The 14,565-nt window shown below is 41.7% G+C and overlaps 2 protein-coding genes across 2 annotated transcripts; both read left to right on the plus strand.

Annotated features, from left to right (window-relative positions):
* Positions 1 to 735: 735 nt before the first annotated feature.
* LOC115747771 (rhomboid-like protein 14, mitochondrial) lies at positions 736 to 3,563 on the plus strand. Its single transcript, XM_030684055.2, has 2 exons — positions 736 to 1,174; positions 2,496 to 3,563. The coding sequence occupies exons 1-2, from the start codon at positions 971 to 973 to the stop codon at positions 3,276 to 3,278; spliced, it is 987 nt and encodes a 328-aa protein (XP_030539915.1). The 5' UTR covers positions 736 to 970; the 3' UTR covers positions 3,279 to 3,563.
* A 5,220-nt stretch (positions 3,564 to 8,783) lies between these two features.
* On the plus strand, positions 8,784 to 11,269 carry LOC115747772 (bidirectional sugar transporter SWEET9-like). Its single transcript, XM_030684056.2, has 7 exons — positions 8,784 to 8,920; positions 9,192 to 9,228; positions 9,339 to 9,549; positions 9,949 to 10,110; positions 10,233 to 10,352; positions 10,820 to 11,083; positions 11,129 to 11,269. Exons 1-6 carry the CDS (start codon positions 8,872 to 8,874, stop codon positions 11,066 to 11,068), a joined length of 828 nt encoding a protein of 275 aa, XP_030539916.2. The 5' UTR covers positions 8,784 to 8,871; the 3' UTR covers positions 11,069 to 11,083; positions 11,129 to 11,269.
* Positions 11,270 to 14,565: the final 3,296 nt, after the last annotated feature.

Consider the following 14,565-nt stretch of genomic DNA (forward strand, 5'->3'; position numbering starts at 1 on the left):
TCTCCTGTTCCAAAATTCCAGCTAAATCAAAGCATAAGAATGATGTGATACAAGACAAGCTCAGCTGTAAGTCCTGGTCAGTGTGCTTCTCCTTCCGTCGCATCTCCTGAAGCTCCAGTTTTTCATCTCTATATAGATTCAACTTTCTATTTACTCGTGGAATTCGGGGTGATTCGGAGGATTCTCACGTTTCCTTTCTTTTCGAAAATTCATACATTCCTTATCAGTGCATAAACAATTATCTTTCGAGCACAGATTTAGGCTTGGCCTTAATGGGAAAATAAAATGGAGCAATGGTGAGATGGGGAGTTATTTCTCGAGTATGAAAAGGTTTGAGGTGAGGAGCCGGTCGAAGTTTCGACCATCTTTATCGACAAATGGAAGCCTTTCGAGTATTTTTCTTTAATGTCAAGACTGAGAATAAGTCATGCTCAAGCTTAGAAGTATGGCTTAGGTGTTTGTAACGAACCAACGACAGAGATGGTCCTGAGAGGTGGTTTTAAGCTCGGTACTCTTCCACGGAAGAATTTTGGGTCTTTGTTAACTTCGTCTAATTTGGCTAATAAAAAGTACGGACCCCGCTTTTTCTTGATCATTTTTCTCTCTTGCGTGGCTAAAATCACGTCGTTTTGGGCCAAATTCAATTTTTAATATGATTTTTATTTTAATTATTTTAATAAAAAATTAGTAGTGGGATAAAAAAAAAATCTCAATTTTTCTTTTCGTATCCTGATTTGATCCTCCGAAGAAGCAACGCGAGCAGAGGAAAAGCAAGAAGCAGAAGGGCGAAGACACTTCTCGAATCTTCTCCCCGTCCTCTTTCTTCTTCCCCGAAGCAATCGAACCGACTGCTCCCTGCTCCCTTCCGTTTGCGATTGATCCTCAGACGCTCTCAGAATCGAAGCCCGAACCCCACAACACCTTGCGAGCCCAGGAAGGCTTCGCCGCCGACGGTCGGAGAGAGGAGACGATGGACCGGAGAGGGAGGTCGCGAGGGATGATTCCGCTCCTCGCCGTCCACGCTGTGAGCGAGTACTACAGGCTCGAGAGGAAGCCTCCTGTCACCGCCGGCCTCCTCGCCGCCAACACGCTCGCTTACTTGCGGCCCGGCGCGCTCGATTCGCTTCTCCCTCCCATCGACCAAGTCTGGTTCAATCCTCACCTCATTCTCAAGGTGCGTCCCCCGGGGTTCCATGTCCGTGTGCTGTGATCGCGCTTTCGTTCGTCAATTCGTGGTGTTGTAGCTTTTATCTCTACTTTGACCTTGCGAACTTGATTGTGGTTTGGTTACTGTGGAATGTGATGTTGTTTCCCGAAGAATTGAGTATTTGTTCTCTTTGTGTGGGAAATGCTGTCTAACATGGGATCGTCACAATCCCCTGTTCTCGTGATGAATGCTAATTAGTTCATATTTCGCAATTAATCAATTCATAGCGTGAGTCGCCTCTTAAGGCTCCGAAATCAAAACTCGATTTGGTGAACTTTTTTTAACTTTATCAGAGCTCAGGCATAAAGTTTCGTCTATTTGTGATGTGGATAATCTGCGCTTCCTTCGTGCGGGAAATGGTAGTGAATAGTCAAGTCAGCTAGCGGATTCTGCTTTGGCTGATTATATTGCCGGGGTGATTTTTGATCAGTTCTTATTGTGGTGCCTGCAAATTAATATGTGTTATGTTGTGTTCAAATTTTCTCCTTTCTTAAGGTTTTTTGGTCCAACTCCTTTCTTAATGTTGTGAATTCAATCTGTGGTATCTCTTCATTTCATGAAACTTTGGAGCATCCTTTCTTTTTCGATGTGCGATATCTGTTCAGGGAGCAGGGAGCTTCTGAGAATCTTGGGGGATGGATCCTCATTGCTTGATGACTGTCGGATTAAATATCACGCATTGATCGTAAACCGTTTTATATAGGACGTTTTTCATACTAGTAAATAATAATAGTAAAGAGTGATGTCGAGTAACTATCGAGGGGGATCCGTCCATTGAGCGACCATAAAAGGCATCGTGTCGTCTTTACAAGGAAATGCTGGTGCAAGATGAGTTAGTATATTGCATTTGCACTTCATTGTTGAAACAGAGCCTTGCTTTGAGGTTGCTTGGTCAAGTGCTATCATAGTACAAGTTTCTTGGTGTACCTTAGGAACTGGTAAAACTCCTGCCATTGATGATTAAGGCATTTGCATTTCTTCTCCACACTGGTTATGTCGTCTTCAGTATGTGCCTCGTGTACTTATGCGTTGGCTTTTTGCCAGTAAATATGCAAAAAATTTATCAGTAGGGCTATTGAGTCCTCCATTCTCCTTGTCTTTTTTCTCGTTTTTGTTCAGAAGTTTAGTATCAGCTAATGAAGACATGTTGTGCAAGACATGATGTGTTAGTAATGTTTTGCAATAAAATCAGGAGATCTCTACATTTGCTTGTATATTCTTTTCCTTGAATGCGTGGAGTTTGTGTCTGATTTCAGAATTGTGACTTTGGTTTTGTTTTTATGCACAGTACAAGGACCCGAGGCGCTTCTTTTTATCAGCATTTTACCACATGAATGAGTCTCACCTGGTATACAACATGCTGTCATTATTATGGAAGGGAATTCAGCTGGAAAGTTCGATGGGAAGTGCTGAATTTGCATCCATGGTTGCTGCATTATTAGCGATGTCCCAAGGAATAACTCTAATGCTTGCGAAATCCCTTCTCATTTTCTTCGATTATGAAAAGCCTTATTACTCAGAATTTGCTGTTGGATTTTCTGGTGTCCTCTTTGCCATGAAAGTTGTCTTGAATTCACAGTCCGAGAACTACACGTATGTGCATGGGCTGGTCGTTCCTGCACGCTATGCTGCATGGGCTGAATTGGTTCTGATTCAAATGTTTGTGCCGGGCGTTTCTTTTCTTGGACACCTTGGTGGGATACTTGCCGGCATTCTTTATCTGCGTCTAAAGGGTATGTACTCAGCTCCGGATCCACTTACTCTGGTTATCAGAGGCATTGGTAGTGTGCTGAGATGGCCATTGAGGTTTATGCGGTCGTTGTTCGGATTCCGTCGTCGTCGGATTTCTGGTAGAGGAACAGTGGGTAGAAATCAAAGACGATGGACTGAGCCTGGAGTTTGGAGATGCGATGCTTGTACCTACGATAATTCCACCCAGTTAAACGAATGTGAGATGTGTGGGACTAGCCGGAGTATTAGCAGGTCCCGTACACCTCCATCTTCCAGGTATTCTGAGGATCTTCCCCTGGACGAGTTGCGCCGTCGGAGAGTCGAAAGGTTTGGGAGATGATACTGTCACTTGTGAAGGGCGGATCGTCAGTAAGTTTTGGGAAAGGAGGTGGTCGGATCTGAAGCACGATGCACTTTTGCTGACACTGTATAGTTCCGTGATCGTCGCACATAGATGTGTTGCCTCGACCGTTGATGTCGGGTTGCATATGCAGTTGATTTTCAGTGTTGTACACTTCCAGATTATGATAATAACGTACATCTAGCTGCAAAGAAGCTTCAATTGTTGGCAAGTTTCAGGATAAGATTGCTTTTGTTGGTGATTAAGAGCTGATAATTGATTCTCGGGGAAAATTCTAATTAAAGGCCTAAAGTGCATCTATTTTCTTGGAAATGGTCTTTGTTTCAAATAAGGGCTTTAAGTATTTAAATCGTTTTCAAGAGAACTTGATCGGAGGGCATTTTTGTCTTTTAATCTTTTTATTTTTTGATTTTTGATTTTTCTCTTATTCTTTTTTGTTTTTTTTAATCGTATTTCTTTTTTCTCTTCCTTCCCCTCCGCATCTCCCTGGTAACCGCCATCTCCACTACTGCCTGCCAGTCCCGTATTCCCCTCCCCTCCGGCACTGTTGCCGGCCACCATTGCCTTGAGGATGGGTCCATCTCCTTGAGCATGTTGGTCCTGACCGTCCAGTCTCCTGCAACAAGAGTTTATCTATAGAAAGAGCTTATCTCTAGATTCTTCTCTCTGTCAATGAAGACACCTTGCCCCATGAGTTCTCCTCCTCCTCCTCTTTCTCCTCGCGCTACTTCGACCGGAGAAACAAAGAAGCTCACCATTAATGATGAATACCAAACCCTAGCTTCAAGTTCAGTTCGTCCTCTGACCACTTCCTCGATGGCAATAATGAAGATCCCATCCATGATGAGCCCGACAACCTTGTCCTGATTTTCTAGCCCTATTTGAGGCCACGCTAAAGAAGCTCCCAAAGCTCCGCGTCGCCCTCCACCTCTTCAGCAAAAAGCGTTCCAAGTTCCAAGCCATGCGTAGGACGCGCGTGGTTGGGACGCTTTTTGGTAATCGATGGGGCCATGTCCACTTTGCATTCCAGAGCGACTCGAGTTCGGCCTCGACATTCCTGATCCAACTGGCGGTGCCGATGAGCATCCTAGTGCGTGAGATGGCGTCAAGGGGAGAAGGTGCTGAGCGCGCTAGAACTGGTCTCGATGGGGGTGGGGGTTTTGCTGGGCAACAAGGGCAACGTGTCGATTCCTTCCTCGATCAGGGCTTGGAGGTGGAGATCGCCTCCTTAGTGTCGACAGCGTCACCCCCGGCCAGCACAGCGGATTGGACAGTCAGGGCTGACATGCTCGAGGAGGTGGGCCCCTCCCCAAGGCCGTGGTGGTCAGCGGCAGCGCCGGAGGGGAGGAGCACAGCGGATTGGACAGTCAGGGCCGACATGCTCGAGGAGGTGGGCCCCTCCCCAAGGCCGTGGTGGTCAGCGGCAGCGCCGGAGGGGAGGAGGATGCAGGACTGGCAGGTAGCATAGAGATGGCATTGGCGAGGGAAATGATTGAGGGGGGGAGGAAAAACAAAGAAGATCAAGAAAAAAAACAAAAGAAAAGGAGAGAAATAAAAAAAAATAAAAAACTAGAGAATATAAATACCTTTCGATTAGGTCATTCTTTGAAATAATTTAAGTACTTTAGGCCTTTATTAGAAATAAGATCCATTACAAATCCCTAATTAAGAAAATAAGTGCACTTTAAGTTCTTAATTAAAATTTTTCCCTGATTCAGGGTGTAGCTTAAAAAGTCGACCCAGTAGTATCTCCCCCGCACCACACTCCTAATCACGGCTGGGTTGACTTTGGTTGTTTTAGGTTGTATTGTCGAGCCCCCGCGGACTCCGGCCGACCATTGTGCCCGGAAAATTCACGAGGTCATATGTAATGCGGAGGGCAATGAAGTAAGTTAAAAGATAAAAGGCTACGTTTGATCGTCCGTATAAAACTCGGGATAGGATATGTTTTATCCTATCCCGTGTTTGGTAGGTGTCCAGGATAGTATAATGTCGGATATAGGGGGGATATAACTGGGATAAAAAATCCTGGGGGAAGGGGTAGGATAAGGTCGGATAGGATTTCTCTTATCCGTCATATAAAAGCCAACTTTCTTGTCTCATTTGTTTCTATTTTCATTTTTTTTTGCAAAAGAGGTTTGAAAATCTAATAAAATGTGTATATTTTCATGTTTTTTTTTTGTGTATGAGAACATTATTTTTATAGTAATAAGATCGGAATATTTTATGAGCATCACGTAGGGCATATATGTCATTTATATTGATATACGGTTTCTACCAAATGCGGGATATGATAGGATATGAGAATATTCGACTTTAAATCCGTAGTTCACCAAATGATGGATAGGATATGGCCAAATCTCTAGATTTCTTATCCTATCCTATCCAATCCTATCCCGACCTGAAATCCCGACGATCAAACGCTGCCAAAGAGTTAGATTTGGTCTCGTTCTATCTTTTTCATGTGAGATGAAAGGGCTCGCTTTTGGGAAGGAAACAGAAAGTGGGCCCCGGGAGAAATCTATACATTTCATCCTGCTCATTTTCTTCGGATTTTATTTTGCTTTTGCGTAAGTGGGTTTTGCTTCTCTCATTATAATAGAATAAAATTTGGACAAAATCTTAAAGAAAAAAAAATTGCACAAAAAGCCCTAAGTTTATTACACTTTTTTCAATTCAATTTTAAGTTTTTCAATTTTGCCAATTTTTTTCTTTACTGATTATATCCTATCATATTATTTTTTACAAGCCATATTGTATGTGTTGTGTGAGGATTGCGAAATCTTGCTCTTTCACTAACTCGTTGCTATACCCAGCCCATTTGAGAAGGTGGGGGGTCAAACTCCCTATCTCTCCCTTGCCAAGTGAGAAAGGTGGCCATTGGGATTTAATTTTGTTAATTCGGTACTAATTCTTTTCATACTTTGTAAATTGAATCTATCCGGCTAAATTTAATTGAAAATTGCTGATGTGGACACCGGTTGTCTTACATAGCATAGCCGATCTTGACTTGAATAATTTTTAATATTTTTTCTATATATTTTTTGTTAATTTTATGAATTTTTCTTTTTTTTTCTTTCCTTTTTTTCCACCTTCTTCTTCCCGATGGCTAGCCATTGACCATGGCCATGTAGGTTTGGCCTCTAGGCAAGGGCTACCCCCGCCCCCACACGGTGAGGCCCAGCCGGGTTAGGACTCTCCTCGTCGGATCCGGCGAGGTCAACCCTCACCCAAGCCGGGGCATTCTCATTGAGCAGTAGCTCCTATCGTCTAACGTGGCACGGCCATCCAGCCGAGATTGCCGTGGCCCTTGCCTATACACATCAAGGGTTGAGTGGCCTCCTCGCCGGCCACATAGGATGACCATCCCGACTTATACCACCACATCGGTTATCCTTGGTTAATAGTGGCAAAAATGACTAAATTGTGAGATCATCAAAAGATTTAAGATTAAATTAGAACAATTGTAATGTTTAGTACTGAATCGGAAGATGTACAATAGGTTTAGAACATTCTGTACAATTGCCTCCTTTATAATCTTGCCTTCAAGTTTCCGTTGGATTACTTTGGAAATGAAATACTTACTGTTATCGGGTCGATGCACATGGACAAGCAATGGTTATTGCATATCGTCTAATACGAAAGAGGATTGAAAAAGAAAATTTCGGGCGCTTAACCATGATAATTGTTTGGAGAGCTCGCTCGTGATCCTAACAACATCAATCATGAGACACGAACAAATGCATTTATCCGCGTTAGCATGTTTGTCGAACACGTGATTGACCGAATCTATAAGATCGATCGAAAAATGAAGGGTGGCCCATTCAATGCGTGTCGGTGTGGCTGCCCAAGCGCCGGAACAGGAAGGCCTTTGAGGATAGGGCTGTCCTCACAGATTGGCTCAATTCCTTGCATGATGTGACAAACCAAGGGAAGGCTCGATTGGAAGTTTCGAGTTGGTTACTCCCTAGCCAACGCAGAGCCGAACCACCTCGGCCCCGATGCACGCCGACATGCCCCGACAGCGTTAAGGTGCGCTCGTGATCGTGCCGTGGAAACGAGGAACCTAACATCCGACGACAGAGGGGGATTAAAAACAGTTAATGCATCCGATCGGTCTAACCCATTGTCCTAAAGGCATTCCGATTCAACCAGAAGAAAAGGGTCGGCTAGTCGGTCGGTCGCTACGCGGAGAAAGTGACGCGGACATAAGGTAAGACGGTGAATCCCGTAAACACACGACGCGGCGTACGGCGCCATCCAAGGGCCATCTTAGTATGTGCCCAGGAATGAGGGCTGGTGAGGACATGAAGTCGAGACAACCTCAGAAATTGTCCGAAACCCCACATTCCATGTGTAATGGAGAATGGCGCGTACGAGAGTTTTCCTATTTAGGGTTAGCTATAAGGAGAGCAAATCCTAGAGATTTCTCCTCTCTTTTCTTCACTTTTTCCTACATTCTTTTGGCCTAACGTAGGTACCTATCACAGCTCTTTTCCACCGTTTGAGCATTTTTCCGTAATGAAAGTGTTCATTGACTATCCATCAAGTCTAATAAGATACAACTTGGAAAATCATGAATTTTTTTTTTCTCTTTTTGAGCTGTTAGAATAAGCCATCAGCCACACAAATTTTAACATGGGAATGTCTCCTAAACTCACCTCGTCTTCGGTTTATGGGTGTTTGAACTTTCCTGCTCGATTAATCCTCATGGATACAAATAAGTCGCCTCATGCATCTGGCGAGGTCCTAGCCCGTAGCCATGAGGTGATGAGCATGACCTAGGTTGTCCTGAGGTGGGAGATATTGTGATTTGAATACAAGATCCATCATATCTGACTTAAGTCGTACCATTTTAACTCCTAAAAAGACTTTAATACAGTCAAATTATGCATGTATATTATGACAAAAATATATATATACATGTTTATAAAGTTCAAAAAGTAGGAGTACATGTAAGTGCTAACTGGGTCGAGATTATTTGTCCCATACGATGCTCTCCTCGATGTTTCGACAGATTAAATACATTTACATAAGTTAATGATAATGTACTAGGAAGAGATTCCACGCCCACGCTTTAACTCCTGCCCGAATGTTAGCTACATATTATCCTTTTCCGGGTATTCAAATCCTTTTAACAAATACAACCTCTCTTTGTAGAGATCAACTCGTTTCAACATTGTTTTCTTGCTTTCGCTGTGTAGTTTGTTCAAGAGGAGCCTTGAAGGGATCGGGTTGTGTGAAGATGTAGTTTTCATGACAACGTCGTATCGGGCGGGCTGCCAACAATAGGCAAGTAGCAACCGAACATGTAACTTTCTAGACGGCGGACACCCAAACTCCGTTTCTCATTTGGTACTAAGCTAAGAAGCAAGAATCACCACGAACCTTAAACGACACTGGCCTAACACTTGAAACCCCAACTTCTGAGTCTATATAAGCATCTCCATGATCGTCAATTTGAACTCAAGTTCTTCGCAGCTCGTTTTAAGGCTTCGAAGAGCTTTGTCAAACACCACCCCTCAAAGAAAAAAAAAAGAGAGAGAGAGACATACTTCTGTCCGAAGATCATATGGCGTTCTCGAATGCTCAGCAGCTGGCCTTCATTTTTGGCCTCTTAGGTACACAGCTTCATTCGGGATGAGCAGCACTCCATGCATATTATTTTACATGTTCTGTCTCCTACAATCCTATGTAATTTTGCTTTTTGTCGTGCAAAGAGTCAAAAAATGATATAGTTGAATGTATGGTGAGTACGGTCTCATGTGGGTCAACCCAACCCGACCCGGCGGATATGATCGTATCCAAAACACGGGAATCGTTTCTAACATGTCAAGTTCTGTCAATGGTTCTAACAATTCTCTTCTTTCCTTTTCTGTGGAATCTATGTAGGCAACATCGTGTCCTTTTTGGTGTTCTTGGCACCAATGTATGACCTCCTCCAACTCTTCATTTGGGTCCCCTTCGATCATTTGACCATTATGAGTTAGTATGATTCGGGAATTTTTCCTATATTTCTTGGTGTTTTGTTTTTGGCAGACCGACTTTTTACACGATCTACAAGAAGAAGTCGTCGGACGGGTATCAGTCAATACCTTATGTGGTGGCGCTTTCGAGTGCATCGTTGCTCTTGTACTATGGAGTCCTCAAGACCAACGCCACTATGATCATCAGCATCAATGCCCTTGGCATCGTCATTGAACTCGCCTATCTTCTTATCTTCTTGATCTATGCCTCCACCAAAGAGAAGGTCATTCTATCTCGGTGCTTCTGTGCTTTAAACTGTAGTAAACTATTGTCTTGTTCATAAGCTTCCGCATGAGTGTTTAAGCAAATTATGACAGGCTCTGAAAGCAGGATTTAGAGCGGAAAACCGTCGTCTCAATTTGTCATCTCTCTTGTTTTTACATGCAAGATTGAGATTGTCTTAATGGTTATTCACATGTCTTTTTGGCGCGAAGTTTATGTTTTCACTTTTTCCCCAAAAAACTAGAGCTTTCTTACAACCACACTTGCTAGCCCCACTCAAAATTTAGGAAAAATTTTCTACTTACGATGATATGCAACAGGGGAAAAAAAAGAGGAAACAATTCTTTGGAAATAAAAGAGAAATCTGACAGGAATTCATGTAAATCACCAATCTCTGCAGATGTACACGGCGAGGTTGCTGTTGCTGTTCAATGTAGGAGGTTTCGGAGTGATGATGGCGCTGACCATCTTTCTTCTCAAGGGTCGGCAGCGTGTCAATGCCGTCGGATGGATCTGTGCTGCCTTCAGTCTCGCCGTGTTCACCGCGCCTTTGAGCATCATGGTATTCCATTATTTTACTCCACGATTGTGGCGATGCAGTACCTTGCATACGCTATAACAACAAAGCCATTCCAGAACAAGAGATTTTCAACTTTTGAGCGTGTAATTTTGTGTTCTATGCAGAGGAGGGTGATAAAGACCAAAAGTGTGGAGTTCATGCCATTCGCTCTCTCCTTCTTCCTGACCCTCTGTGCCACCACCTGGTTCTTCTATGGACTCTTCGTCAAGGACATGTTCATTGCTGTCAGTACCCTTAAGCTGTCTCCATCATTCAAAGTTCTTTTCATTGTACATGCAACTTTAAAGGGATTTCTTGCACAAGGTGTGATTTGCATAGACCTGACTTTGATTTACAAACTCACACGGACGCACCAGTAAACCTTGCACCGCGAATGTAAAACCTTTCTCTGCACAGGGCGCCGTTCCTAGTGAACATGTTAAGTTGAATTCTTGAATTTATTACTTCGACCGCGCCCATTTAAGCAGAGACACATAAACTATGAATAGTCTATAACCTAGACTCGGAAAACTGACAAAACTCGAATCCACCCCGTTTTAATTATTTTATGGCTGATGCTATGTATCCGTCTGTTATCGGACTCTATCCGTTACTTCTGTATCTATCTTTAAACATACACAACACCTCTCTCCCTCTCATTTGCTTTCTGCTGACTTTGAAACTAATATGGGGGTCCAATTGGACGTTTCAGCTGCCAAATACACTGGGATTCTTGCTTGGCATCGCTCAGATGATCCTCTACATGATATACAAAGATGGGAAAACGAAAATGACAGAGACAAAAGAGAGGAGCAATCAACAAGAGGTGTCTCTAGACATGAAGAAGCTGACGCCCATCCACAGCGCGAAGCTGTACCCAACTTCACAGCCCCAACCCCAAGTCACAGAAGTGGACATCCTTCCCACTGGCAAACCAGCCGAACCAGACAACAACGTTTGATGAATCCTTGTCTCTCTAACGAGTCCTAAGCAAACCAAATAATCACCCCAGCAAGCAAGTTGGGGTCTTGGAAACTATGGAGGGATGACATTCTTTTGCATTTTATTTGAATTTTATTGCATTAAGGGTGTTAATGTTACTTTTGTATGAGAGACACGATAGATGGGCACCAAAGGGAATGAACAAATACTGTATTGAACAAATTATTGGAGCATTGGATTTTACAAAAACCATGTTCCTGTCGACTCATTTCCCTTTTCAGATCTTCCTTATCCCTTCAATTGGATGCTTCAAGCAGAAATATATGCTTTTGCAGGCCATACATTCTCTTTATGTGTTAGTCTGAAAAATTCTGTCTTTGAAGAAGTGGTGCTTTGGAACTCGAAGTGGTCCTTTGGAATTTCCTTTCCATTTAATTAATGCTAGCTGGAAGCTTATTGAGTAGAGCAACTCTGTGCCAGATTTGGCGCATTAGCTTAGTTGTGGTACTTTCTAAGGTTTTGGCTAGTTGTGTTGGTGAACCCTTTCCTTAATTGTCATTGTTTTGGAAATAGGTTTGGAAAATAAAGAAAGATGAAAAGGTAAGTTGGACATTGAATTTACGTGGTTTGGTCGAGGTGACCTAATTCACAAGTGCAAAATTCCATCATTAATCAAGCAATGCAACGGAGATTATAAACACACTTGAGTCACTCAAACACTCGGAGTATTTTTTAGCTCCAACTTGCACAAATAACTCACACAATGTTTATCTCTCACAATTTTCGCGAAACAATCCCTGCATGTCAAAAAAAATTTACAAATGGAAAATACTTCTCTAACAGTACTATCAAAGACTGTACAATTTCAACTGTAAATCCACACATCATCACCACCGAGTGTTTTGCATAAAGCACTCATTAATTGAAAGATTGTATGGTAAAAAATAACTAACAGTCTTGTCGGACTAGCAGTTTCCTTTACAAATCTTATCGCAAGATTTATTGACTTGAACACTTGTTCCTTCAATACAATTTGCAAATATTATAAATTACACTCGAGTTATTCAAAAATAATTATTTGACAGCCTGTAATTCGACCCAATAACCTACATAATTTTTAGCTTTCACAGTATATCGAGAAACAATGTCTCACTCTTATAAAGGAGTTCCCTAATCTTACCACGAGGTTTATTAGCTTAAACACTCACCTCTTATATGCAATTAACAAAGCAGGCATTCTTTAAAATCACGCTAACACTTGCACACGTAAGGCACACTACTTTGCACCAACGACATGAAGACCAAAAACCCATGATCGCATATAACTATATATTCCAGCAAAATTGGGAAACCTTGTGGCCGACTTCTAAGTCTAATTTGAACTTTCCTTGAAAATTTCTAGTCGTCAAATTCGGATGGCCAATGGACAAAGGTCGGACATGCGAATTTGGACTTCCGCTTACGAGTTCGAACTCGAGATTTTCTAACAATTTCCATTTTGACACGACTTTTGAATCATAATCGCTTCACCCATGGCCTAAAATCGCCACAGAGATCTTTCAAGTCCAAGTTGCACTAGAACTTCGCCATAACTATGGACAAAATTAGAAGCATTCAGACAAAACCTTCTCTACCGCAGACAAACTAAAATCACTATAGCATCCATCTTTGTTAACGGATCAAGCACGCATCTTGTAAACTTAGCAGTTACAACAATCGTTGGCACTACGGGCTCCATCTCGCTACAAGCACAATCCTTGACGATTATCGCTATAATACCTGCTACCTTAGGAGTTTCTGGTTTCAACTCCATCTTGAGCTAAATACTATCTAGATTCGTATAATTATTGTCACCATCACTCCCCTCTAGAAGTATGGGAGACTTGTTAGATGTAACTTTTTTTATGGATAACAAGTGAATTTAAATTTGACCAACACAATTGATAGCTCCACTCACTTTGTACGGAACCTGCGGATGTACACATTCTTGTCCTCCCATCGAGCTTACTATTACTTACTCAAACATAACACAAGCAGTCAAATATTCGAAAACAGAATAATTAGCAAAGCAGTGTCTGACCACACTTGCTCAAGTGGAAAAGTACCAAAAAAGTCCTAAACTTATTGCATTAGTACTACTTCAATCCTAAATATTTCAATTAGACCAATTCAATTCTAAAATTTTTTGCATTGATACCAATTTAATCCATCCAACCAATTTAGGTAGGAAACCACTAATGTGGATGCCGTTCGTCCTACGTGGGACCGCCGGCATTCACATGCAAATTTTTATTATATTTTTTAATATTTTTTGAATTTATTATTATTTTTTTAGTTTTTTTCCTTACTTTTTTTTTCTTCCCCCTCCGGCCGACCTCACCCAAGTGATTGCCATCCCTCGTCGGCCATGGCCAGATCTGGTGGTCGGCAGGCCACAAATAGGGGGAAAATAGCAAGGAAAAAAAAAGGAAAAAAATAATAATAAATTGACATGATTATGTAAAATATTTTAAAAAAATTCCACATCAATGCTTATGATGTCACATGGAATAGACGAGATTCACGTCAACGATTTTTAGACTAAATTGGCCGGATGTATTGAATTGGTATAAATGCAAAAAGGTTAATGGTTAAATTAGCCCAATTGAAAAGTTTATGATTGAATTGGTTCCAATGCAATAGATTTAGGACTTTTTTAGTACTTTTCCTCTTCTTCAAGAGTATGAGATTCAGTCACAATTGATGGATATCTATTTACAAGGCAATTCCCATGTCAAACATATCAGTTAGGAATTTCCCAACCATACCAAAACTTGAGAGCATTATATGGCTAGTAACATTGTGTTTGTCAAATCTGTAGTTTGTTATGGTTCACTAGCACTAGATTATTAATGCGCTATCTTACTATGCCTTTCTTTATGATAAAATTTGTTGTAAAACTCTAAGCAGAACTCAATGTTGCTGTTGGTCTACATATACTATCAAGTCTCCGTTTTGATCAAAGCTCTCAACTGTTTGGTCTTTACATTATCAAAGTTGTGCCTTGGCACAAATGCCGAGGTTTTCTCGAGTAATTTACAAATATAGCCATAAATGTGACACTTTTCCTCTAAAAAGAGGATTAATACCACGAAAAACTCTAAACTGGTCGCATGTGACAAATTTACCCCAAACTAATTTTTTGATTACAAAAAACATCAAACTTGTGCACTTGTGACAAATTTACCCTCCATTAAATTTTTCATTAAATTTGCTAACGCTTATGGCAAGTGTGCCTTGATACGTTGACATGGACTAGGTCTACATGGAAATAACTTGGTTTTTAGTAAATTAATAATGACTTAGGTTCTTTTATAAGAAATACTAACTTAATTGACGTTCTTTAGTTAACTCATTTTTTCTCCACACAAAAAAACCCTAGCCCCTCGGTTCATGTTCTCCGACATTCCCTTCGACAAACGAGAGTCCTCCATTCCACGTCGCCACAAGCTCGATTCATCTCTTCCCGTCGCCACC

The sequence above is a fragment of the Rhodamnia argentea genome, chromosome 1 (assembly GCF_020921035.1).
Source record: "Rhodamnia argentea isolate NSW1041297 chromosome 1, ASM2092103v1, whole genome shotgun sequence".
Lineage (NCBI taxonomy): Eukaryota > Viridiplantae > Streptophyta > Magnoliopsida > Myrtales > Myrtaceae > Rhodamnia > Rhodamnia argentea.

What these genes read in the sequence shown, in the direction of transcription:
- LOC115747771 (XM_030684055.2), top strand. Translation starts at nt 971, where the DNA reads ATGGACCGGAGAGGGAGGTCGCGAGGGATGATTCCGCTCCTCGCCGTC. An exon ending in ATCCTCACCTCATTCTCAAG is followed by an intron (nt 1,175 to 2,495) that starts GTGCGTCCCCCG and finishes TTTTATGCACAG; the next exon opens with TACAAGGACCCGAGGCGCTT.
- LOC115747772 (XM_030684056.2), top strand. Translation starts at nt 8,872, where the DNA reads ATGGCGTTCTCGAATGCTCAGCAGCTGGCCTTCATTTTTGGCCTCTTA. An exon ending in ATGCCTCCACCAAAGAGAAG is followed by an intron (nt 9,550 to 9,948) that starts GTCATTCTATCT and finishes CAATCTCTGCAG; the next exon opens with ATGTACACGGCGAGGTTGCT. An exon ending in TCAAGGACATGTTCATTGCT is followed by an intron (nt 10,353 to 10,819) that starts GTCAGTACCCTT and finishes TGGACGTTTCAG; the next exon opens with CTGCCAAATACACTGGGATT.